The sequence below is a fragment of the Amblyomma mixtum genome, chromosome 3, assembly GCF_055824585.1.
Source record: "Amblyomma mixtum isolate Tamu chromosome 3, ASM5582458v1, whole genome shotgun sequence".
Lineage (NCBI taxonomy): Eukaryota > Metazoa > Arthropoda > Arachnida > Ixodida > Ixodidae > Amblyomma > Amblyomma mixtum.
In genome coordinates, this window is record NC_143014.1 from 96,137,099 (window position 1) to 96,161,885 (window position 24,787).

Here is a 24,787-nt window from a genome sequence, read left to right on the forward strand (position 1 = left end):
AACGCCGGCCCATACGAGATGGCGCCAACAGTGCGATAGGGAGCCTGGATTGCTGACAGAACAGCTTGATTTTCTTCGCCGTCGCCGCAAACGCTGCGAATATGCGACTTTTTTTTAATCGATTCAGGCAAGTAACCAGAATAGATTTTGGATGAAACAATTCTGCCGATCGAATCCCATTTCTGTGCGAAATTTGAGCTCGAACAATGCGCCCGTTTAGCTGGGAGAAGCATTCTACGGCGCGCAACTGTTGCTGCGAAGCCTTTCGGTTTTGGTTCTCTGTAGCCGCAGACGATAGGGATTTCTAAATAGTTCTGACCGAATCAGGCAAGTATCCCACCTAAATGTAGTACAGAACAAAACTGACCACCAAATGCAACCTCTGTGCGAAATTTGAGCCCGAACAAACGTGTGGTTAGACCGAGAGAATTTTTTTTAAATTTTCTATGATTTACGCAACGGTCGGCACATCTGCAAAATATACATTGCATGCAACCACGATAAGGTCTCTAAATTACTATGGCAAAAGAAAAATTTAAAAAATGAACACGATGCGGACGTACTGTGAACAGGTAGACTCGCAACCGTCGGACAGGCAGTGATCAGTACGCAAAAAAAAAAAAAAATGAAGGATTGTAAAAAAAATGCCGGTCTGCGTCTTCGTGTGGAGCCAGGGAAAGGGAAAGGCGGTGTCAGTCACGAGGTGCCGGGAGAGAGAGATGGAGAGAGAGCGTGTAGCCGGGCGGCTAAGCGCAAATGCAAATACGCGTAAGAGAATCCTTGCAGAAGTGCGTATGTGATGAAGGCGATAATGCCGTCGTGGCTGCCTTGATAAACCCGTCCAGGCGGAGCCCTCCGCTGGAGCGGTGCATGAGGATGGTGCTCCCAGGAGTGTCATGATTTGATTGAACGAACATGGGCAAGAGGCACGATTCGCGCTTTCGCGACGTGACGTTTCTGCACTGCAGAATGCTGCTTGTGGGGCAGGTTTGCACTGCAGTACTGCTGGTAGCTGTAGTCGCTGCCCAGGACCAATGTCGCCTACAAGCCGCATGCGGCGAGAGGAATGGTGCGAGTAGTCGGTCAGAACCCAAAGTGTCGGCCCGTGTGTATGGCCCGGGCCTCCGAGGGTGCTTCAATCTGCCAACAAGATACTTCTTCGTGCACGTTGTCGATGCTAGTGGCAAGAAGTAAGCAGTCTGCAACATGCTAGTGGTTTGTATAGTAAATGTGGTTAATCGGTAAGGGAAGAAGATGAGCGAACCGTCGGATGCATTCTTATTGCAGTTTTACGGCAGCGTCGTCGAGGGATCTGACTGTGACCATCACGGGAACCCAAGGCGTGTGCAGCATTTGGACCCAGGTACTGAGTCGAGGAGATGGGCTTTTTATTGTCCGCTACAAACTTTTCAAAACTTGCCCTGAAGCCAAATTAGAGGTCAAATTCAATGGATCTCCGCTCATGGAATCGCCTGTCCTGCTTAAAGGTATCACTTATTTGCTGCCGTGTTATTTTGCGCGTCTGCAACGTGCTTTTACGTTTTCTGTCATCTCTAAAAACTTCTGCCAAATACATTTTTTATATTTACTGTAACTGGTATTACTTTTGAAAGCCTGGACTCCGGTATTGTTTGCTGAATAAATTAGGGGATAAAGCCTTTGTCATCCTGCCACAGCGTTGAAGGATGTGGTGAACAATGCTGCTAATGGGGATTCTATTCCACAACATTCAGGAAACATGTTTCACGAAAATAATTCACAACCTGCATTACTGGAAGGCCACATTTTTGGTATCCTTTCAGTTTGCATTGCCAGCGTATTGTTATTGATGCAGCCGACATTTACCTCATAATGGCCACGATGTAGTGCTGACATTATATCTTTTTCTGTTTTATGCACTATGTCAGTCACTGTTATGTGCGGGCTGTCAGGCACCACGCAGCATGGGATGTGACCTACAGGCATCTCCCGCTTTTTTCCATAGTTGCATATCTTTGTGCAAACCTATTTAATTGCAGACTTAACACCTTCATCGGAAAAAAAAAAGTATGAAAGCAAGGACAGAGCATGTTTTAAACACAGTTGTTGTATAAACGCTCGTCGTCTAATAAAACTTATTGATAGTACAGCTCACTCATCCTGTTCTCACACTACGTACGTGTTCATATTTTTACGCTCCTACGCGTTTCCTAATTACAGTGATGAAACTCTGTCTGCTATTGTCGCAGTGAATAACTTATTTGAGTGCTTGTTCTGCTGTCATTGTGTCCCTGTAAGTGTTGTGCTACCTTTCATTTAAAGCATGTGCATGGAAACTTTTCCATGTGTGTTGTTTCAATGAAATAACTTCTTATTTGAGTGTTTGTTGTACTGTCTTTGTGTCCCTGTAAGTGTTGTGCTACCTTTCATTTAAAGCACGTGCATGGAAACTTTTCCATGTGTGTCGTTTCAATGAAAGACACACTGAAACTGTTAGAATGTACTGGTAACTTCTAATAGATTGCTTCACAGTATTATTGGCAGTTTACCATATTTTGGTGAGCAAATCTTGATTGAGGCAAAATGCAAAAATGCGCATGCACTGTGCTATGTCAGCGCATATTAAAGAACCTCAAGTGAATTAATCTGGAGCCCTCCGCTATGGCATCTCTCACAGCCCATGTGCATCTTTTGGATGTTAGAACACCGCATAACACACCATACCTTTCTTGCTTGTAGTCAGTCAACAGTGCCTTTGAAGTAACAGTAAACAAAGGAAACCAAAAGCTATAATTAGTTAAAAATTAATATGTGCTGCATTGTTTTTAGTCTCTGCTGATTTTGTATGAATTGTAATATAGGAAACCCACTTTGGGCAGCAGATTTTTTATTGGTTTGGTTTATTTGGGTTTAACGTCCCAAAGCGACTCAGGCTATAAGGGACACCGTAGTGAAGGGCTCCGGAAATTTCGACCACCTGGGGTTCTTTATCGTGCACTGACATCGCACAGAACACGGGCCTCTAGAATTGCGCCTCCATCGAAATTTGACCACCGCGGCCGGGATCGAACCCGCATCTTTCGGGTCAGCAGCCAAGTGCCATAACCACTGAGCCACCACGGCGCCGCAGATTTTTGAGTAAAGAAGTAATGTTCAAAGTTATGAGGTGTGGAAAGAAAAATTACTGCTCGAGTCCAAATACGTCACTTTTCAGCCTGATGTCTAAGGTGATTCTAAATTTTAGAGAAGAATATCACTGGACTATTCCTCTGTTTGTGTTAGGTTTTTTTTTTTTACATTTAGAAGTGGCTTTGTGTCTTTCTTTTTTTCTGGGAAGAACTTTGTTGTGGGAAGATCACAATTCCCCCCCCCCCTTTTTTTTAAGAAAACCCCATTAAAGCACAGTGCAAATACGACTACCCCTCCTCACAACTGCGCCGCCGCGGTGGCTCAGTGGCTATGGTGCTCGGCTGCTGGCCCGAAAGACGCGGGTTCGATCCCAGCCGCGGCGGCTGAATTTCTTTGGAGGAGAAATTCGAGGCCCGTGTACTGTGCGACGTCAGTGCACGTTAAAGAACCCCAGGTGGTCGAAATTTCCGGAGCCCTCCACTACGGCGTCTCTCATAGCCTTAGTCGCTTTGGGACGTTAAACCCCATAAACCAAACCAAACCCTCCTCACAACTGTCTCCTTGAGGAGTCCATAAGTCCGCCCATGTCATTGCCACAAGAAGCTATGAGAACTCAGCAACGCTTTCGCTTGCAAACCGTGCGCAAGACAAAGTAAGCTACTTGCTCTGTAGAAAACTAGTTTATTTGTTGAGACATCATGTTTCTTTATTTTTTGAAATCCCCATCTTTATGAAATTCATGTTTTTCCTTATGCTTTGATATTCCGTGTAGACTTGGTAATGCTAGGTTTCAACAGTTTTTTTTTTATCTTTCTGGTGTTCACAGTCACTGTCTGAGTCAGCGTGACAATGAGCTAAACTGATATACATTCACCTGTTCATTTTTAGGCCCCTTATACAATGATGCCTGCTGTTGTCCTGTTCCCTTTGAAGACTGGCTTTTGCAAACGGAATGCCCCGCTGTGGATCCTCAGATTAGTAAAGATTTGTCACAGTTTGAAGAAATAGACATGAGGAAGATGCTTCGTGAGGCTCTTCGTCGGTTTGACCGCCCGGGCTCTGTTAGCTTTTGTCATTACGCTGTTATCAAAAATAAGGTCAGTGCGGTTCTTTTGTGCACCTAGCCAATTATGTGCATGACCTCACGTGGCACTGATGTGTTGTGTAAAGCATGTTGCAGCAGCTTATAGAATATGTGTGCACGTATGTGTAATACTTAAAATATGCTGAATTTTACTTCACATTTTCTACTGGCAGTGAGTTTCGGTTATATGACTGCAGCTTTCATACTGATGAGTGCACCTCGATAATCTGCTTTTTCTTTTGAGATATATGCCTCGGTAATGTTTCTGTGAAGTTTAACAATTCCCAGCCTGCCTGCCCTCAAAGTAAATTGCATGGTTAGGACTCTTGAGAAAATTCAGATTTGTCAGCGCAGCCAAACAGTGAGCAAAGCCTCAGACGCTGCTATGTAAAAATAGCACTGTAGTGGAGCATGGTCAAGTGCACTGGTGTACTGATAGGCAGCTATGCTATTGCCTTGAGTTATGCCATTCAGTTGTTTCCAACTTTTAAAGAAGTATAGATACCCAACCTTTGGGTGCATGTTTTTTCTTTGTGCGTAAGGCATTATCATACATGGATTACCACGTGGTATTCTCCTACGACCGCTAAATAATTTATAATCTAATTTCTTTCTCGTGCTGTTTTGGTTTGTTTCAACAGCTGAACAATGACTGACGTCAAAAGTGGGGTTATAGGTCACGTGAAGCATGAAAAAACTGCAATATAATAGCTGCTTCTACATTCGTTGTCATTTCGCTCTCGAGGAAGGCTGCCTTCAGCACTGTAGTGAACTAAAATGGTGAAGCAGTGATTATATCGCAGTTTATCCATGCCTCACTTGACTTATAGCCACGCTTTGACGTCACAGCCATCGTTTAGCTGTTGAAACTGAAACCGAAGCAGTGTGACAGAAAAATTCAATTATAAATTATTTAGCAGTCATAGGCGAATACCACATGGTGATTCATGCACAGTAGTATCTTCCACATCATTGTAGAGAAGAAAACATGCCACTAATATAAGGTGTCTATACTCCTTTATTACCGTATTTACCGGTGTATAAGACGCGGCTTTTTTAAAAAAATCTTGCTGGTGTGTCCTATACAAGGGTGCGTCTTATACGTGAATTTCTCGTGTTTTATTTGCGAGTTCAGAAATTACTCAGATTCATGTTCAAGCTTTTTTCACCGAAAAAATATCACAACCAATAACGCGGTTGTAACATCGTTAATACTTCAATACGGGGACCGCCGTGCACAACTTTTTTAGGTGAGCTTTATTATGAAACGGCGGGGATGACGATTTCTGGGATCATAAACACGCAGCCGTTTCGGAGGCCCCAAGCAAAAGTAATGTGAAATGCCAAAAGATGGCGACAATCGGGTTTCCCGCCATTGTCAAAACGAGCCAAGACAAGCCGGCGTGATTCATGCATAGTAGTGTCTTTCGCATCATTGTAGAGAAGAAAACATGCTACTAATGTAAGGTGTCTATACTCCTTTATTACCGTATTTTCCGGTGTATAAGATGCGGCTTTTTAAAAAAAAATCTTGCTGGTGCGTCCTATACAAGGGTGCGTCTTATATGTGAATTTTTCGTTTTTTATTTGCGAGTTCAGAAATTACCCAGGTTCATGTTCAGGCTTTTTTCACCGAAAAAATATTACAACCAATAATGCGGTTGTAACACGGTTAATAGTTCAATGCAGGGACCGCCGTGCACAACCTTTTTAGGTGAACTTTATTATGAAATGGCGGGGATGACGCTTTCTGGGGTCATAAACACGCGGCCGTTTCGGAGGCCCCAAGCAAAAGTAATGTGAAATGCCAAAAGGTGGCGACAATCGCGCTTCTCGCCATTGTCAAGACAAGCCAAGACAAGCTGGCGTTTTTTTTTAGTCACCCTTTGCAACTTTGTATGCTCCGTTTGCGTAGTACATACGTAGTGCTAAGAGAATGTTTCAGCCGCGTTGCCTCCAGAAATGGGCGAACTTTTTGGTAGCGCATCCGAAGATGAAGACTTCGGAAGGTTTTAAGTTAAAATAAAATGTTGTTATGGACATAAGGAGAGTTCTTTCGTTTGTTTTTCTTTTTTTGCTAAAACGTGGGAGGAACTTCTCACAGGTACGGTGCATTTTGCGATCGTCGCACAATCATGTTTAATTAAGCTTCACTCGCCTAACTGGGTAAACTGGGGGGCGTCTTATACACGGGTGCTTCTTATATACCAACTTTTTCAATGACAGCCTGCATATATGGCGGTTGCGTCTTATACAAGAGTGCGTCTTATACACCGGAAAATACGGTAGTAATTTGTGAGTGTGGGATTCCAAAAAAAAAAAAGTTTTGTAGCCACACTGCATGTGTTTTCATTTTCTCAAGCAGATTGTTCTTCACATAAAAATATCGCCTCAAAGTGTGCTGAAAGAGCACCATTGGAAAAACACTTCAGGCTTCAGATCTCCTTAACTGCTTAAAAGTATATAGGTTAGCGATCTTCAGAGTGAACTTCAAACTATGGATAGATTATCTTTAGATTACCTTTTTTATTTTTATTTTTTTTTATCTCTTGACTCATTAGTACAAACAACACCAGACACAAAAACCACACATACAGACGGCGCAAACTATCAGCTGATTTTATTGCACGGGAAATTAATTTTTATATGAACTGTTGTAAAGGTAAAGGAACTGAAAGAACACATCAGAAATGGTCTCGTCAGGGTGTTCAGTTAGCTTCTTTTGGTCAGGAGGGTCTAGGTTTTTCACTTCGCTAAGAAGTAGAATTTCCGCTTCGTCAACATGATTGACAGGTACTTGCGCATGTGTATTTATTTTCTGACACTTTGCAAAAGGCTTAAAACAAATCTTTCTATCTAATCCTGTGACCTAGGATGACAGTGGTGTTATCGAACAATGGCTTGCAGTTGTCGCACCTAGAAAAACGTGTCACAAGGCTGCCTGGCACAGTTAACAAGCCACATAACCTGTGATGCCAGATTAGTTGATCTTGTCCTGTTTGCATGACTGACCCCACATTGAGCAAGCTTTCATAAAGGGAAGCTGAAATGATTTTTGAAAATTCGATGAGATTCAAGCATTCACATGTATGGAGCTTTTAGGTAAAGCCTGCCAAGTATTTTTTTGCTAGCATTTAAAATGTTGATGTAAGCACTGATTAAAGCCGCGACGATCTTCAGGCTTCTCCTCGCTATGTGGGAGAAGTGTGGAGAAGCTCGGTGATGACATCATTGTTGCTGAAACAGATTTATGCTGCATTTGTCCACATCCTGCCGTGTGTCGTCTGATGGCGCCAGACAACATTTGGTAGGGCTTACTTTCAGTGGCGTATGTTTTTATGTTGGAAATATAGCGCCACTATACATGATGTCATCATTGTGCTGCGGAGGAGCTTTAATACCATTGCGGATTTATTCGGCAATTAAGTCACCATTGAAAATGCTACTACAAAAAGTTTACATGTGCTTTATTTTCAAGTTTCACACACTTCGTCCTTTTTTGCTTATCGATTTATAAAACTTCTTTATTTGCCCATTAAACTTAGCTGTTATTGTTTTGACAGAAATTGAGTGCTATGCCTCACGGGCGAAGTTCATGTTTTCTGTCAGAATAGTGCTCCATTAAAAAATTTGGCAATTGATGCATTCAAAGGCTGGCTGATGGATGGCCATTTTGCTCCTTGAAGCTTCAGCCACTAGCTCTTGCGTATCTTCTTCGTTAGTAGTTAGAGTAGTGCTAAATGAACTGTTTCCATGAGTTCGAGGTATTTACTTTTTTCATGCTGGTTATATTTTGTGGCTGTTAACTTTTCATTTCTTTCAGGTCTACAGAAAATGCTATGGACAACATGTTGGATTCAACATGTTCATGGATCAGATACTGCTGTTTCTTTCTAGAAAGGCAAGTTTATCTTACTTATTTCTTTCTTTTGCTGTAATACATGGAGATGCACAGTTCATTCTAGTCAAGTGTGAATTAAAATTGAGTTTTTTGCTAATTGATTTATACTATTCGACAACATTTCAGTTTTGCATTAATTGGGCAGAAAGTTCAACTAAAGTGGTGTGCAATTTTGTTCAGGTTCTCCTTCCAGATGTTGAAATGCTTGTGAACCTTGGTGATTGGCCACTTGAACGGAAGAGTTACTCAGGAGTTCACATCCCCTTTTTTTCATGGTGTGGCTCAGAAGATAGCACTGATATTGTAATGCCTACCTATGACCTGACAGAGTCATCTCTTGAGATGATGGGCAGGTAAGGTTATATATATTTTTGTAGTTTGAAAGGTGTAGACACCAAAATTTTGGTTGTGTTTTTTGTTTATTGTAGAGACGTATGTACTTTCCACTGCATCATAATGCAAGATTTACCAGTGACCCAATTTTGGATCAATTTTGCACTGTGATGGCCTTAATTTAATCAGTAATATGTTGTAACTGATTGTTCTCTTTTGATTGGCTTTTCTTGAGCATTTTATTGAGGTGATTTAATAAGGTGCATCTTGTGCATGCAAGAAATTCTGGTGAGATGATCAGTGATATGATGACAGTGTTAGTGGTGCTTCGAAGTGTTACAAAAATATATATGCATAAAGTTGGGCATAAAAAAAATTAGGGGGGCACTTTGACGATCTAAAGTGCGCGAGGCGAAAGCCTTTTTGCTCTGATTTGACTGCCTCTGTTGCTGATTGCACGCTGTTTGCGAATGAAAGACTAAGCTTCTGTTGCCAATTCTACTGACTTTACTGGCTGAATCATTCTACTGATGCATTTGGCTGAATCATCCTGCTGATGTATCTTCGCTGAATTCCATCGCATGTGGCTCGAGGTGTTTGGAGAATCGGTAGGTGAGCGAGCCACCCAATTGGCCTCTCGTGATTTCCGTTGACGCTCTGCAGCACGAGCAGGCTTGGTTGTTGGCGAAACGGGGGAACTCTTGGGAGGCATCCGTCTGGTGCGACTCGAAGGAGAGGTCTGACTCGGTTGGCTGGAATGTCAGCGCTGCACAACGGCGGCACCGCCAAGGCGCCAAGCACATGTGTAGTAGGGAGTGGCGCGTGCGTCGCCAACTACATGGTGCAGCCATAGTGTGGCAGTTATCGCGGACGGATGGACGGACAACTATGAGCCATTAAAGGTGCACTGAAGAGGAATCCGAACTTGTCTTTTTGCCGCGGGAACTCGATCTACACGTTCCGAGCTTTCTTAGAAACTTCGATTTATTGCCCTGTGTGGCCGATTTCCGTAATTAAATCGAATTAATGACCGGCTCCCGCCTTTTTTTTTAATTCTCCCGCGCAGGGTGTCGAACCGGAACCGAACCCGAACCCTAAACCGGAACCGAACCCGAATTTTTGCCCGGAACCGGAACCGAACCGAACCCATAATTTTTTCGCCATCTTGGAACTGAACCAGAACCGGAACGATTCAAAGGAACCGTTCCGAACCGGTTTGATACCCGGTTCAGCCCCATTTTTTTGGATCTCGGCATACGTCTTGTTTCTGGACAAAATGAGATGATCTGGCGCATAGATTTAACCACCCGTAGCTGTCTGCGCTGGGAAGTGCGATAATGGTACCTATTATATGCGACAGCAAACTTACAGGAAGTCTGGGGCCTGGGAAGATGCCTAATTGACGCTTTTGTAATGTACTACCGCCAATTCTTTGTACTTCAGGTTTATGTGAAATCTTGAGCTATTATTCCTCCCCTTTTACTTATTTGCGTAAATCTTTAATCAAATTGTTAGCACTGCTCTAACTCAATGAAGGACTATAGACACCAAATTTTTGCTTGCGTGCTTTCTTCTTTCAAACGATGCGTTAGACATTGGTGTACACGGAGCACCGCGTGGTATTTCACAAACACATAATAAATAATTTATATTTGAATTTCTTCATGACCCTGTTTCGGTTTCACCAACATAACGATGGCTGTGACGTGTAGAGGAAATTAGGTCGCGTGAGGTGCAATAAAATGGCAATACAACTGCTAATACGTCGTTCGTTATGATTATAGGTCTTGAAGTCAGCTGATTTAAGTGCTAGAGTGAGTCAAAACAACGCATCAGTGTTTGTATTAGTTTTCCCGTGCCTCACGTGACCTAATGTTGATTTATTTATTTATTTATTTATTTATTTATTTATTTATTTATTTATTTATTTATTTCAGAATACTGCAGGCCACTGCTTGGCCCAAGCAGGAGTGAACTTACATTGTTACGTAACCAAAAGAATAAAATTATTCAATATTAGCAGCACACGGATACCAAAACAATAAACTGATACAATGTTAGCAGCGCACGGATACCAAAAGAATAAAGCCAAAAGAATAAACTTATACAAATTAGCAGCACACGGATACAAAACATACATATAAGCAATATTAGCAGGTAAGTAGACGATTTAACGCATCAGAAAAATTTTCCGAGGAAAAAACAGATTCCGGTACCGAATTCCAATCTTGCACTGTTCTAGGGAAAAAACTGTATATAATACTGTGAGTTTTGGCGAAAAGGGGAGTAAGTGAATGTTCATGAACGTTCCGAGTCCTTCTCACTAGAGGATGCTGAATGCACTCCGGAAGCTTCAGTTTATTTTTACCTGTTGAACTATTAAACAAGAATACCAATCTATTAATCTTTCGGCGGATTTCTAGTGTAGGAATGTTATTTGACATCATTAACTGCGAGGGAGAGTCTTCCCTTTTGTATTTTCCGTATATAAACCTAACCGCTTTCCTATTGACTTTTTCAAGGACCATTATGTCCTTTTTCGCGTACGGGGCACACACGACTGAAGCATATTCAAGTAAAGACCGCACACAAGTTTCGTAAGCCAATTTTTTCATGTGTGCTGGGGCAGTTTTTAGCTTTCTTCGTATCACAGCCTTTCTTCACAGCCTTCGTATCACAGCCTTTTTTAGCTTTATTCGCATCACAGCCATCATTCGGTTGATGAAACCGGGACAGCATAGAAGAAAAAATTAGTTTCTAAATTATTTAGAGGCAGTAGGCGAATACCACACGGTGATCCATGTGTTCTAATATCTATGGCGTCATTTGAAAGGAGAAACACGCAATAAAACTGGGTGTCTCCCGATGCCCGCTAAGGGTCTCAGGAAATCAGAGGAATGTCACCTTCGCAGGCTGCAAATTTTGTCTTTCAATAATACAGCTACGCTTCACGCCATTGAGCCCGAGTCCTTTTCGGCACAGTGCAAATTTTGTGGCCAGAAGGCAAACTTGTACCACATGGTATGGGCTTGTCAGAAAAATGACAGCATTGACATCATAAATCAGCCAACGCGGGAGGGCTGGGAGGCGGCGCTGTCCAGCTCGGACCTCGAGGAACAACGAGCCCTCGTCGCCAGAGCACGGACAGCGGCTTTTACCAACGGCGTCCCGGACTAGGGACCCAATCAGCCTTCCCTTCAAATAAGGCATTGTGGCTTTAATAAACGTTTTCATCATCATCATAGTCATTTAAGCACTGATTGAGAATGCCTTCCTTTTATTTTCGTCATTTCTCACAAATAGATGAAATATTAGCGCGAGGATCCAACAACGTTGTGATGGTGGTTTTTGAGGAAAGGAAATGGCGCAGTACCTGTCTCACTTCTTGATGGACACCTCAACCGTGCCGTAAGAGAGGGAGGAAGGTTGGAGTGAAAGAAAAAAGAGAAACATGCAGTAGGGGAGGCCTCCGGAATAATTTCTACAAGCTGGGGATCCTTAATAAAGAGCAACTGCATAGGTTTTAGAAATCGACGATCGAATAAGGGCCGAATGTGTGAAATTTCCAGGTAATGTATGCGAAGTCCTTTTGGCCTAGCGTTTCAAACGCTGACGTAATCGCCAATTAAAATTTGGACGGCCTTCAAGCTTCTCCGCAGCGTACAACGCTAAATGGGGGACACATGATGACGTCATCGAAGGTATCGGTACATTCCCACCGCATAAACGCCTGCTTTGAAGGAAAAAAACCAATGCCACCGAAGACAAAGCCCGCCGAACGTTGTTTGGCCGCGTCCGACGAGGCACGGCAGGGCGTGGCTGACGGCAGCGGTAATTCGAAATCATACCTTCCATGACGTCACACTAAACTTCCCCGCGCTCCTCCATTGTTTTGAAAAGTGCAAAATTTAATCGTCGATTACGTCCCTATTTTAAATGGTAGTGCAAAAAAACTTAGCATGTTTTACCTACAGCCTATATAGATTTGAATCCTTGAGTATCTCGATATTCTCAAAAAGTGGCGCAGTTGCCCTTTAACGTGCACTGACATCGCGCAGCACACGGTGCCTTTTGCGCTTCGCCTCCGTCGAAACGTGTCCCCGGGGGCCGGGTTCGAACCCGGATACACCGAATAAGTAACCGAGCGCCGTAACCACTGAGCCACCGCAGTGGGTAGTGCAACATATACTTTTGTAGGCGCTCATTGTCTCAGACAGCAGGTTCTAAATAAAACCCCTCACGATGCAGGGCAACAAAGAAAAAAAAATGGCTCAATGACTGTGGAGCTCGGCTGCTGATTCTAAAAATACAAAAACCAGCGTGCTCTGTCGCACGCCGAAAATCCCCAGCTGATCTCCGTTAATTTGGAGCCCTCCACTACACCGTCTATCCTATAGCCTCAATGTCTACTCGACACGTTAAACCTGCGATATTACTACTAGTATTACCAAAAGGAGGATGTATAAATTGATGCACTTTTGTTTTTTGGAATCCGCATATTCTTGTTCGCAGCGACGGAAATAAGCAACGAAAGGCGGGTTCTTGGCAACGGTGGAGATGCACTAATAAGAAAAAAAAATTACATACCGGATAATCAAAAGGGCAATGCTGAAATATATGCGCTCGCTGGCATGCGTTAGTGATCACGCCCAGAAAGCATAGCTGCCAGAAAGGGGTTGTTTGTAGTTTTGAAAATAAATGCGTGAAACAAATTGGTGGACAAATGGTGCACGCCAGATTAACCACTCTTTATCACTCTATCAAGGGCGCAAAAAATTCTGTTGGCACAAAGGTTCCCTTTGATAGCGCCCCAGGAAAAGTCTCAAACATTCAATGTAGTGCAAGTATATCTCCTTCCTCGCACAATGCTGCACTTGCAAGAATGCTGCAGCTCAACGTCGCAACAAACATGTGGCCAATTTCTTTGGTTTGGTTTGGTTTATTGGATTTTAACGTCCAAAAGCGACTCAGGCTATGAGAGACGCCGTAGTGAAGGGCTGCGGGAATTTCGACCACCTGGGGTCCTTCAACGTGCACTGACATCGCACAGTACACAAGCCTCTAGAATTTCGCCTTCATCGAAATTCGTCCGCCGCGACCGGGATCGAACCCACGTCTTTCGGGTCAGGAGCCGAGTGCCGTAACAACTTAGCCACCGCGGCGGGGCTGTTGACATTTTGTGTCCGTGCAAAAACGAAGCGTCCTCAACCCATCCAAGCGTGCGTATTTTATGATACTATTTTTATCAGAAGAGACGAGGTTGACGACATCATAATAAGTCAATGTCGTAATTTCTTACTGTACTATAGTGAGAAGCCACGATTAGCTGTGTTTTTGAAGATACTGAGCTATATGGGTTCGGGATATATAACGTGAGTCACAAAGGTGATGTCGAATAGCTGATTTAAATAAAATATGTTTGGTAAGTTGTGCAAGTTAGGAAGAGCCTGTGCTCCCACGAGGCTCTCGTTGGGCGGCAGATGGGCGGTGGAGGGATTCTCGCACATTTTCTTACCATTTAGTAAAGGAGGGGTGACTGGCAAGTCGGTTTCGGGGCGACGGAAAGGTGTCCGTCTGTATGTAGGTACCGATACATGGCAGTTTCTTTTCTCAGTAGTGCGCGGGAACGTAGAGGGCGCGTGCGTCGGAAATCCTGGGGCCCCGTAATTACACTGCGTACGAGAAAGTCCCAACTGACTCAAGCTTCAAAAGAGACCTATTACTCGCGCAACGGAGTCTTCCAAATTGCTCAAGCAGGAGGGTCTTGTAGATTGAAAATCCACCGGCTTTTCGCCTTACACCTCATAAGGTGGATTATAGCGTATACATAGCCGATTGTCATCAATTTTGAGTTCATTTCATTTTGCGGCTCTTGCCGTAAATTCGTCTTTGCTGCGAACAATAAGTAAAATGGCTAAAGTGAGAACATCTCGCATTAAACAATTTTTCATGCTTAATTAACGCAGTAAAAACGACAAAAGAAAGACGGGAGACGACACGAGCGCTGACTAACAGCTGGTTATTTTATTCTGGGAAAAGTATATAAAGGCGCAGGACTCAAGGAACAACCCTAAAAACAGAAGAACAAAGGTAAAAACTTAAAAACCATACTGCGCATGCACACCACAGTTGAGTCATGACGTTTTTTTTCAACGAAATTCTAAGACTATCTTCCATAATAGACAGCAATCCGCTATCTCCTGGACCTCACACGGTTGCCAAGAAAGCCTTACTCCTTATCCACCAAATTGATAGATGGTGAGGCAACACACTCATCAGCTTCCTTCCTGGTCATATAGGCCTCGACCAACTCCCTACTTATGCAAACAGGGTTATTAACACGACACTTGTCTTATCTACGGGGTAAGCAATCGTTGCACTCGCTGGAATGCAAAGCCAAGTTGTACGACACCGCTACTTTTTCATCCATCTATGATGTTCGAACAAATGTTCATTGCTTACCCATTTAGAAAGACAAGTCTCCTGCTTATTCACCCAGATCGAATTTGTAGGGACATGGTGGAGGCCTTTATGATCAGGAAGGAAGCAGATGGGCGTGTTGCTTCACCATCCGTCAATTTGTAGAGAAGGAGTCAGGCTTTCTTGGCAACTGTGTGAGGTCCAGAAGATAGGGAATTGCTGTCTACTATGGAATATAGTCTTCGTATTTCATTGAAAAAGATGTCATGACTGGACTATGCTGGGCATGCGCAGTATGTTTTTTTAGTTTTAATCTTTGTTCTTTTTTGCATTGTTTACTGCGTCCTGCGCCTTCATACACTTTTCCTAGAATGTAACAACCAGTTGTTAGTCAGCGTCTGTGTCGTCTCCAGTCTTCCTTTGTCCTGTTCATTGCGCTGCTTAAGCATGAACTCTTACCAGCTAGCCCAGTTTTATGTTCTTGTAAACAAATCTTTGCATTTTTTATTATGTATACCGATGTGCCGGAAAAATGAAAACGCATAGCAGGGTTGACAAACTCATCTGCGTTCAATTTTTTTTGTCCTCAACCCGTTTGAACCGGTTCGAACCGGTTCGGGACGGTCCGAACCGGTTCGAACCGGAACGAAATGGCCCTCTGGAGCCGAACCCGGTACTGAACCCGAAAGGCGTGAACCCGAACCCGAACCGAACCCGAAAAAATGCCGGTTCGACACCCTGCGCGTACGATGGGCGGAGTCGACCAACGCGTGGAGCGCCTTTCACCCAGTCCCGTGGCGGCTTGCCGCTCTGCCATTGGCGGAGTAATACGTAGTAGTCGGTAGTAGCAAATAGTCCGCGCGTATTTTTATTTCTTCGGGCTTATTTTGCGGCTATATTATCTGCGAATGAAACTATTTATTCATGGAAACCTTAAAAACAAAATAAAGCGAAAGCAAAGCCTCCACGGCGCTGGCTGAAAAGGCACTTCACGCGTTGGTCGACTCCGCCCATCGTACGGGGGAGAATTAAAAAAATAAAGGCGGGAGCCGGACGTTAATTCGATTTAATTAGGGAAATCGGCCACAGAGGGCAATAAGTCGCAGTTTCTGAGAATGCTAGGAACGTGTAGATCGAGTTCCCGTGGCAAAAAGACAAGTTCAGAATCCTCTTCAGTGCACCTTTAAGGCTTTCGCCTTAATGAATATTTCGCATAATATTCACCTGCATGGTGGGCAGCCTTGCACTGCATGTCCCCTCTTTACACTTCTTGCCTTATCATATTGTACTGTGGACCTTTTTGAGCTTTTTGAGGGCTTCACAACAAGCACACTAGCAGCAGGCTTTGAGCTGCCTGCAAAGTGATAATTTTGCCACCAGTGGTGAGCTTGCCAAGTACACTCCGGAAGGAAAAAAGCTGTATTGGTTGAGTGCTGCATATTTGATGTTGCATTGTAAATTAGTTATTCTGGGCATTTGTGTGATGAAATAACTGCATGTACTATATATGTTAATAACTTGGGCTTTTTCGACACTTCTGAAAGCTCATTGAGCTGGCTTTCCCATATTGCACATGGGTAAAATGATGTTGCTCGAATTTTTAATGGAGCAAATATATAGATGCAATTTGTGTAGGTTGTGATATAAAAGAAGTTACTGCGATTTAATATGATTGTAGAAGTTAATGTGGTAAATATGCAGCGTGGGAAAACCAACTTAGCAAGCCTTCAGAAGTGTAATTTTTGATGCCCAATATTTTGAACCATATGCCGATTCAGAAATTTTAAAAAATTGGGCTCACCTTTGATATTGGCAGCCTTCAATTTCACAATACAGTCTTGCACCCTAAAGTCAAAAATTTAAAACTTAATTAGTTAATTTCAATTAATAGTCATTATTTAATTTAACTTTATCTCATACATAATGCCTGCCTTGCTGGACAATCCACCTGCATAGACTGCACTGAGATATCTGTCATGGTTTTTGAAATGCTAGTCTTTAAAGAACACAATAAATCGCCCAGTATACTTTTTATATTTAAATAACCTCATCTGCAGGAAATAATTTTTTCTTTTCTGTTTCATGCACTGTGGAATAAGCTTCTGTGAAACTGTTGCTTTTTCTGAATATCGTATATCTTTCTTGGTATACAGAGCATGAAGCTGTGTATGCCATAGCCACTTTAGTCACTGTGCTCGTTGGTTCGCTGCTTGTTATTTCTTGCAGGGTAACTTTGGATCTTTTGTCTGTAAAAGTTAAAACTCATATTATTAACAATCTTGACAGGAGGCTGTATACACTAGGTATCTTCCTCGATTTACGGAAAGCCTTTGATTCGGTGAATCATGATATTATGTTTAGTAAATTGAACAGATGTGGCATTAGAGGCATTACCTTAAATCTTTTCCAGAGTTTCTTGTCAATGAGGCAACAGTACGTTACCTTGAACAACGTATGTTCCCAGAAACTACTTATAAAAGCAGGTGTCCCACAAGGTTCGATACTAGGGCCAGTACTATTTCTGTTATACATTAATGATATCACTGAGCTAAAATACACACCTGAAATCACATTGTTTGCTGATGACACAAGTATATTTTTTACAGGCACAACCATCCAAGAAATAAGAAAAGAAGCTAATGATTATCTTCTAGAACTGTCCCGTTGGCTAGAAAAAAATAAGTTGCAGCTCAATGCGCAAAAAACTAAATACATAGTATTCAGACCCATCAATAAGAATGCATGTGATAATATCAATATTAAGTTTGAAGACCATTACTTGGAGAAAGTGCAGACGCAAAAGTTTCTTGGAATATGGTTTCACGAACATTTGTCATGGACTTATCATGTAGATCATTTAATTTCGGAACTCGCGCGTTCTGTGGGATGTTTAAGTAAAGTGGCCCATATCTTACCTCTTTGGCTGAAGAGATCAATGTACTACACTTTATTCTATTCCAAACTCCTCTATGGTATGCTAGTATGGGGTACGACCACCAAAGGGAATTATGAGAGAATATTAGTTTTGCAGAAGCGCGTACTTCGGATATTAGAGAATTACAAAGGTCAAGTAAGAAACTTGCCTACGCAACCACTTTTCTTCAAACATAATATCCTTCCAGTTAAATAAGTGTACAATTTCCGGATAATGCAACTAATATACAAAAAACAGCTATATGCCGATAACGTCCAGCATGCCTCCATGAGATATGCAATCAGGAATCGTAAGAGAAAGGTACAAAAATTCAGAACGAACTATGGCAAACAGGCTATGGACTATCAAATAGTTAAACTGCTTAACATACACGAATCTTATGTTGACTTCAGCCAACCATTCAGAGCCTTCAAACGAAATTATCGAGCATTCCTATTTTCCTCAAATATAATTTTAGAACCATAAACGCATTGCAAATACAGTAAACATCTTCTACATGGTAATCATGCATTTGCAACTATTATTCTAAGTTTGTTCTTTTGTTTCCCTTTCGTACTGCTCTTTGTTAGACTGTGATATACGCTAATACTCACTTCTGTTCAATTCTGTTATTAAAAACTTGCAGTTTGTACGCAACGTACGCAAGTTATGGCTTAGTTTCTTTTCATTTGTACATGAATGCCTATGTACCTTCATTCTTGCTCAAAACTTTTGAACTGCACTTTAGTTATATTGCTGCATTGTACTGTGTATTTCTCGTATTCATTGTGTTGTAATTGAAAAGCGTGAACATGTTATCCTATTGCAACCGCGTACATGCTTAATTCAGAAAATGTGTGTCTGCTGCTGCAGGCTGTAACTGATGTGAGGGGGCTAAGGCCTCGTCAGGCTTCCAAGCCTTTAGCCTTACGCCACCCGCAGGGATTCATCTGTATTGTTTCCTGCAAATAAAAAGCCAATTCAATTCAATTCAATACAAGGCAACAGTGGGCCAGTCTGGAAAGAGAAGCAGTCCTGTGGGTTCTGGCGGGGTCGTGACAGCCGCCAGGAGCGCCTTGATCTCGTGGCCCTTTCACGGCGCCACCCGGAATTGTTGAACGCTTCCCTCACAAACTTTTTTTTTTTTCGAGACAAGATGGACATATATGGACCACAGGCCAGCCATATCTCCTTCTTTGATTTCTTTGAGGTTTGTGCAAGATGTGCTTCATTGCTTGGAATGCATTTCTTGTAAAAATAACATTTGGAAACTGTTTTCTTGAGACTTGCGATTCCCGTATCACATTAAAAGCCTGTTTTAAATGAAAGATTCATGAGCACAGGGTCATTTTTATAAAGATGAACAGTGTCCACTTGTGAAGGTATATAAGTGAGTTGTGGTTACATATAATGACCAATGAATTGTGGATTCTGAAAAGCTTGTCAAATATGTAACCATATTTTTTCACCTTAACCTTGTGTAGAGCTTAAGTTACCATTTCTGTAGCTATTATGCCTTTTATTAACATTTATTTTTATTAACTACACACCCCAAGTTATAAGCTCTTCAGTTATAGAGCAATGGTCTCTGCCATTGCTCTATAATTGAAGAGCTTATAACTTGCGGTGTGTGAATATTGAAATTTTAAAATATGAATCAAATACGAATACGCAAAAAATTACCTTTGAATATCGAATCTATTATCTGTTCGGTATGAAAAAAAAAATCTGAAAAACAAATAGGCAAATGTTGTTGTCGTTATTTTTTTTTAAATAGTGTGCGGTCTTCACAGCCGCAATAAACAAACCTAAATTGGCTCAGCATCATGCAAAAAAAAAATACATGCATAGAAATGTATACTGTTTGATTAGGCAGCGTAACTCATACTGTGTCTGTGAGTGGCAAGTAATCACAGTAAAGAAATTAGCAGGAGAATAATGATAGGTCAGAGTGGAGTGCATTTGGCAAGCATTTCTGAGTTATTTATTTATTTGGAACATAGTGCAGTCTAAGAAGACTGAGCAGGTTGTGAGTTGCAGCTTACCGGTATCCCTCAAAAGAAAAGTAATGTGACCACAGTATTATGCCAACACCCACCAATCGGGCTGAAGCTTAGAGGCTAATGAAAAATTCTAAGTGGAGACAAGCACAGCACAGCAAGTGATGAAAAGGAAAGTAATCGGCAAAATCTTAAAACACAAAGAGAAGTATGGGATAGATGACCTAGTGGACATTGTTGAAAAGGATGTAGAGGTGAGGCTGTTTGCCGATGATTGTATAATTTTTAAAGAGGTAGTAAGTGATTCTGACCACTTGTCACTTCAAAAAACTGTACTAGCAATTGCAGACTGGTGTGAGCGCTGGGGCATGGATATTAACCCAAACGAAACCGTATTATTAAGAATCACAAGAAAAAAAGCGCCCAGATTTCACAGTTGTATACTTCACAACCATCCAATCCTGCTTATTTATAATCTCTTTAGATGAAGTTGCGCTGTTAACCCTGCCATTAATAAATTAGAAAGGATAAAGAATACAAAGTCCTGCTTATTTATAATCTCTTTAGATGAAGTTCTGGTGTTAACCCTGCCATTAATAAATTACAAAAAATAAAGAATACAAAGTCTTGCTTATTTATAATCTCTTTAGATGAAGTTCTGCTGTTAACCCTGCCATTAATAAATTAGAAAGGATAAAGAATACAAAGTCTTGCTTATTTATAATGTCCTTAGATGAAGTTCTGGTGTTAACCCTGCCATTAATAAATTAGAAAAAATAAAGAATACAAAGTCTTGCTTATTTATAATCTCTTTAGATGAAGTTCTGGTGTTAACCCTGCCATTAATAAATTAGAAAGGATAAAGAATACAAAGTCTTGCTTATTTATAATGTCCTTAGATGAAGTTCTGGTGTTAACCCTGCCATTAATAAATTAGAAAGAATAAAGAATACAAAGTCTTGCTTATTTATAATGTCCTTAGATGAAGTTCTGGTGTTAACCCTGCCATTAATAAATTAGAAAGGATAAAGAATACAAAGTCTTGCTTATTTATAATGTCCTTAGATGAAGTTCTGGTGTTAACCCTGCCATTAATAAATTAGAAAGAATAAAGAATACAAAGTCTTGCTTATTTATAATGTCCTTAGATGAAGTTCTGGTGTTAACCCTGCCATTAATAAATTAGAAAGGATAAAGAATACAAAGTCTTGCTTATTTATAATGTCCTTAGATGAAGTTCTGGTGTTAGCCCTGCAATTAAAAATTAGAAAGGATAAAGAATACAAAGTCTTGCTTATTTATAATGTCCTTAGATGAAGTTCTGGTGTTAACCCTGCCATTAATAAATTAGAAAGGATAAAGAATACAAAGTCTTGCTTATTTATAATGTCCTTAGATGAAGTTCTGGTGTTAACCCTGCCATTAATAAATTAGAAAGGATAAAGAATACAAAGTCTTGCTTATTTATAATGTCCTTAGATGAAGTTCTGGTGTTAACCCTGCCATTAATAAATTAGAAAGGATAAAGAATACAAAGTCTTGCTTATTTATAATGTCCTTAGATGAAGTTCTGCTGTTAACCCTGCCATTAATAAATTAGAAAGGATAATGAATACAGTCTTGCTTATTTATAATCTCTTTAGATGAAGTTCTGCTGTTAACCCTGCCATTAATAAATTAGAAAGGATAAAGAATACAAAGTCTTGCTTATTTATAATGTCCTTAGATGAAGTTCTGCTGTTAACCCTGCCATTAATAAATTAGAAAGGATAAAGAATACAAAGTCTTGCTTATTTATAATCTCTTTAGATGAAGTTCTGCTGTTAACCCTGCCATTAATAAATTAGAAAGGATAAAGAATACAGTCTTGCTTATTTATAATGTCCTTAGATGAAGTTCTGGTGTTAACCCTGCCATTAATAAATTAGAAAGGATAAAGAATACAAAGTCTTGCTTATTTATAATGTCCTTAGATGAAGTTCTGGTGTTAACCCTGCCATTAATAAATTAGAAAGGATAAAGAATACAGTCTTGCTTATTTATAATCTCTTTAGTTGAAGTTCTGGTGTTAACCCTGCCATTAATAAATTAGAAAAAATAAAGAATACAAAGTCTTGCTTATTTATAATCTCTTTAGATGAAGTTGCGCTGTTAACCCTGCCATTAATAAATTAGAAAGGATAAAGAATACAAAGTCCTGCTTATTTATAATCTCTTTAGATGAAGTTCTGCTGTTAACCCTGCCATTAATAAATTAGAAAGGATAAAGAATACAAAGTCTTGCTTATTTATAATGTCCTTAGATGAAGTTCTGCTGTTAACCCTGCCATTAATAAATTACAAAGGATAAAGAATACAAAGTCCTGCTTATTTATAATCTCTTTAGATGAAGTTCTGCTGTTAACCCCGCCATTAATAAATTAGAAAGGATAAAGAATACAAAGTCTTGCTTATTTATAATGTCCTTAGATGAAGTTCTGGTGTTAACCCTGCCATTAATAAATTAGAAAGGATAAAGAATACAAAGTCTTGCTTATTTATAATGTCCTTAGATGAAGTTCTGCTGTTAACCCTGCCATTAATAAATTAGAAAGGATAAAGAATACAAAGTCTTGCTTATTTATAATCTCTTTAGATGAAGTTCTGCTGTTAACCCTGCCATTAATAAATTAGAAAGGATAAAGAATACAGTCTTGCTTATATATAATGTCCTTAGATGAAGTTCTGGTGTTAACCCTGCCATTAATAAATTAGAAAAAATAAAGAATACAAAGTCTTGCTTATTTATAATCTCTTTAGGTGAAGTTCTGCTGTTAATCCTGCCATTAATAAATTAGAAAGGATAAAGAATATAAAGTCCTGCTTATTTATAATCTCTTTAGATGAAGTTCTGCTGTTAACCCTGCCATTAATAAATTAGAAAGGATAAAGAATACAAAGTCTTGCTTATTTATAATGTCCTTAGATGAAGTTCTGGTGTTAACCCTGCCATTAATAAATTACAAAGGATAAAGAATACAAAGTCCTGCTTATTTATAATCTCTTTAGGTGAAGTTCTGCTGTTAACCCTGCCATTAATAAATTAGAAAGGATAAAGAATATAAAGTCCTGCTTATCTATAATCTCTTTAGATGAAGTTCTGGTGTTAACCCTGCCATTAATAAATTAGAAAGGATAAAGAATACAAAGTCTTGCTTATTTATAATGTCCTTAGATGAAGTTCTGGTGTTAACCCTGCCATTAATAAATTAGAAAAAATAAAGAATACAAAGTCTTGCTTATTTATAATCTCTTTAGATGAAGTTCTGGTGTTAACCCTGCCATTAATAAATTAGAAAGGATAAAGAATACAAAGTCTTGCTTATTTATAATGTCCTTAGATGAAGTTCTGGTGTTAACCCTGCCATTAATAAATTAGAAAGGATAAAGAATACAAAGTCCTGCTTATTTATAATCTCTTTAGATGAAGTTCTGCTGTTAACCCTGCCATTAATAAATTAGAAAGGATAAAGAATACAAAGTCTTGCTTATTTTATGGGGTTTAATTAGGGGGAGATAAACACGTTCTCCCCGTTTAAGCGCGGCTGACATGGTTCAAAACCGCGCTGACCCCACCCCGTGGTCGCGTACGCTACTGAGCGCACGCCGACCACGGCGGGCCGTGCTCTGCGGGAACAAAGGAACGACACAATGGCTGACAAAAACAAGGCATTTATTGCTATAGCAACAATAACCCCAGCTAGGAACAAAATACACTGAGGAGTCTAGGATGTCCGACTCACCAGCACGGCTACGAGCGAACGTCCGCCCACGGTAGGGCAAAGGGAACTCCGAGGTCGAGCGGGACGGGCTCGGCGGGAGTAAGTTCCGACCGAGAGGCGCCCGTCGACGAAGAGCGAAGCTGCGAGCGAAACGTCTGCTCGCTTCCCGATCCCAGAGAGAAGAGACCCCGTCGCTCCCCGCGAGCGCGCAGCAAAACGCCATCCGTGGCGCTGGTGTCGCTGCGACGCGAGCGCCCTCCCTTGTTAGTTACAGTAACCGAACCGAGAGGAGTGCTTTTCGGGGGGGCAGCTAACAACAGTGGGGTGCGTTGAGGGAAAGCGTACGCAGGGGACGAAGGCGTCCCCACATCCCCCCAACCTTAAATAGACCCACGCGCCTGCGAGTTACATGCTATGGAGGAGTCTCCTGGTCTTCATGCACTTGAGGCAGGTCGTGCAGCGGAGGTCACGCCGACAGGGTGCACGCAGTCTTCCGCGGTATTCCGAAGGCGGCGTGAAGGTCTCCGCTGGGACGACTCGCATGGCCCGCGGACTATGTGCCCGCAGGCCCGCGAAGAGGAGGGCCGGTTGACCACTGCAGTCCAAGATTCCGCAGTAGTCGCCAGGGCAACAGCAGCCAGAGGTGGCTGCTGTCTGGTCTCGCCACAGCTGCCCCGGATGGATGCGGCGAACAGGATACAGGCCGCTCCGTCGCAGCAGGCGGCAGCGAGACGATGTGCACAGGACAGCAAGCCGCAGTGGCTCCGCTGGATCTGAAAGATTGCCAAAACACACTCCGCATGCCTTTAACATAGGTCACGGGAGGGAAAACGGCGTACACAAAGGCCTGGTGGCTCAATGCTCAACTCGCTAGCAAAACGTGCCGGGCGGCCGTGCAACACAAAGTTCGAGTGAACAAAGCCCTTTCTTGAGTTGAACGAGAATGCTCGGTTCATGCGAGGTTAAAAAAAACGGGTGGGCCAGCAAAGTGCGCCCCCTCTCAATACCACGGTCCGGTGGTCGTGTCACTTTTGACAAGGTGCAGGCAGCTATGAATAGCCTTAGGCCTCACTACCACTGTGAAGGTCGACGACCCCCAACAAAAGAAAGACCCGAAACGGGTTTCGTGCGCGCAGCCGCGAGGAGACATCAGCGTTGTGGGGTGGTCCTCCCTGCTCACTGCACGAAGCAGCTGCTGAGTGATCGGCGCCCACCGTATCGGACGGTGTCGGAACGCCCGGTGCCGAGCTGCAATACCAGCGAGCT

General features: G+C 41.7%; 1 protein-coding gene across 5 annotated transcripts; it reads left to right on the plus strand.

The window, feature by feature from the left end:
* Positions 1-764: 764 nt before the first annotated feature.
* LOC149351042 (protein O-glucosyltransferase 2-like) lies at positions 765-19,090 on the plus strand. 5 transcript variants are annotated; one of them, XM_089580228.1, is made up of 6 exons: positions 765-1,190; positions 1,288-1,487; positions 3,997-4,205; positions 8,016-8,093; positions 8,274-8,446; positions 18,762-19,090. In XM_089580228.1, the coding sequence occupies exons 1-6, from the start codon at positions 916-918 to the stop codon at positions 18,817-18,819; spliced, it is 993 nt and encodes a 330-aa protein (XP_089436354.1). In that variant the 5' UTR covers positions 765-915; the 3' UTR covers positions 18,820-19,090. The 5 variants fall into 5 exon arrangements, with proteins under 5 accessions (XP_089436354.1, XP_089436355.1, XP_089436356.1 ...); XM_089580229.1 differs by lacking the exon at positions 18,762-19,090 and adding an exon at positions 10,364-13,586; XM_089580233.1 differs by having other exon boundaries at positions 1,081-1,215.
* Positions 19,091-24,787: the final 5,697 nt, after the last annotated feature.

Coding starts and splice junctions, on each gene's coding strand:
- LOC149351042 (XM_089580228.1), top strand. CDS start 916: ATGGGCAAGAGGCACGATTCGCGCTTTCGCGACGTGACGTTTCTGCAC. Junction 4,206..8,015: donor ACGCTGTTATCAAAAATAAG/GTCAGTGCGGTT, acceptor CATTTCTTTCAG/GTCTACAGAAAATGCTATGG. Junction 8,447..18,761: donor TCTCTTGAGATGATGGGCAG/GTAAGGTTATAT, acceptor ATTCAATACAAG/GCAACAGTGGGCCAGTCTGG.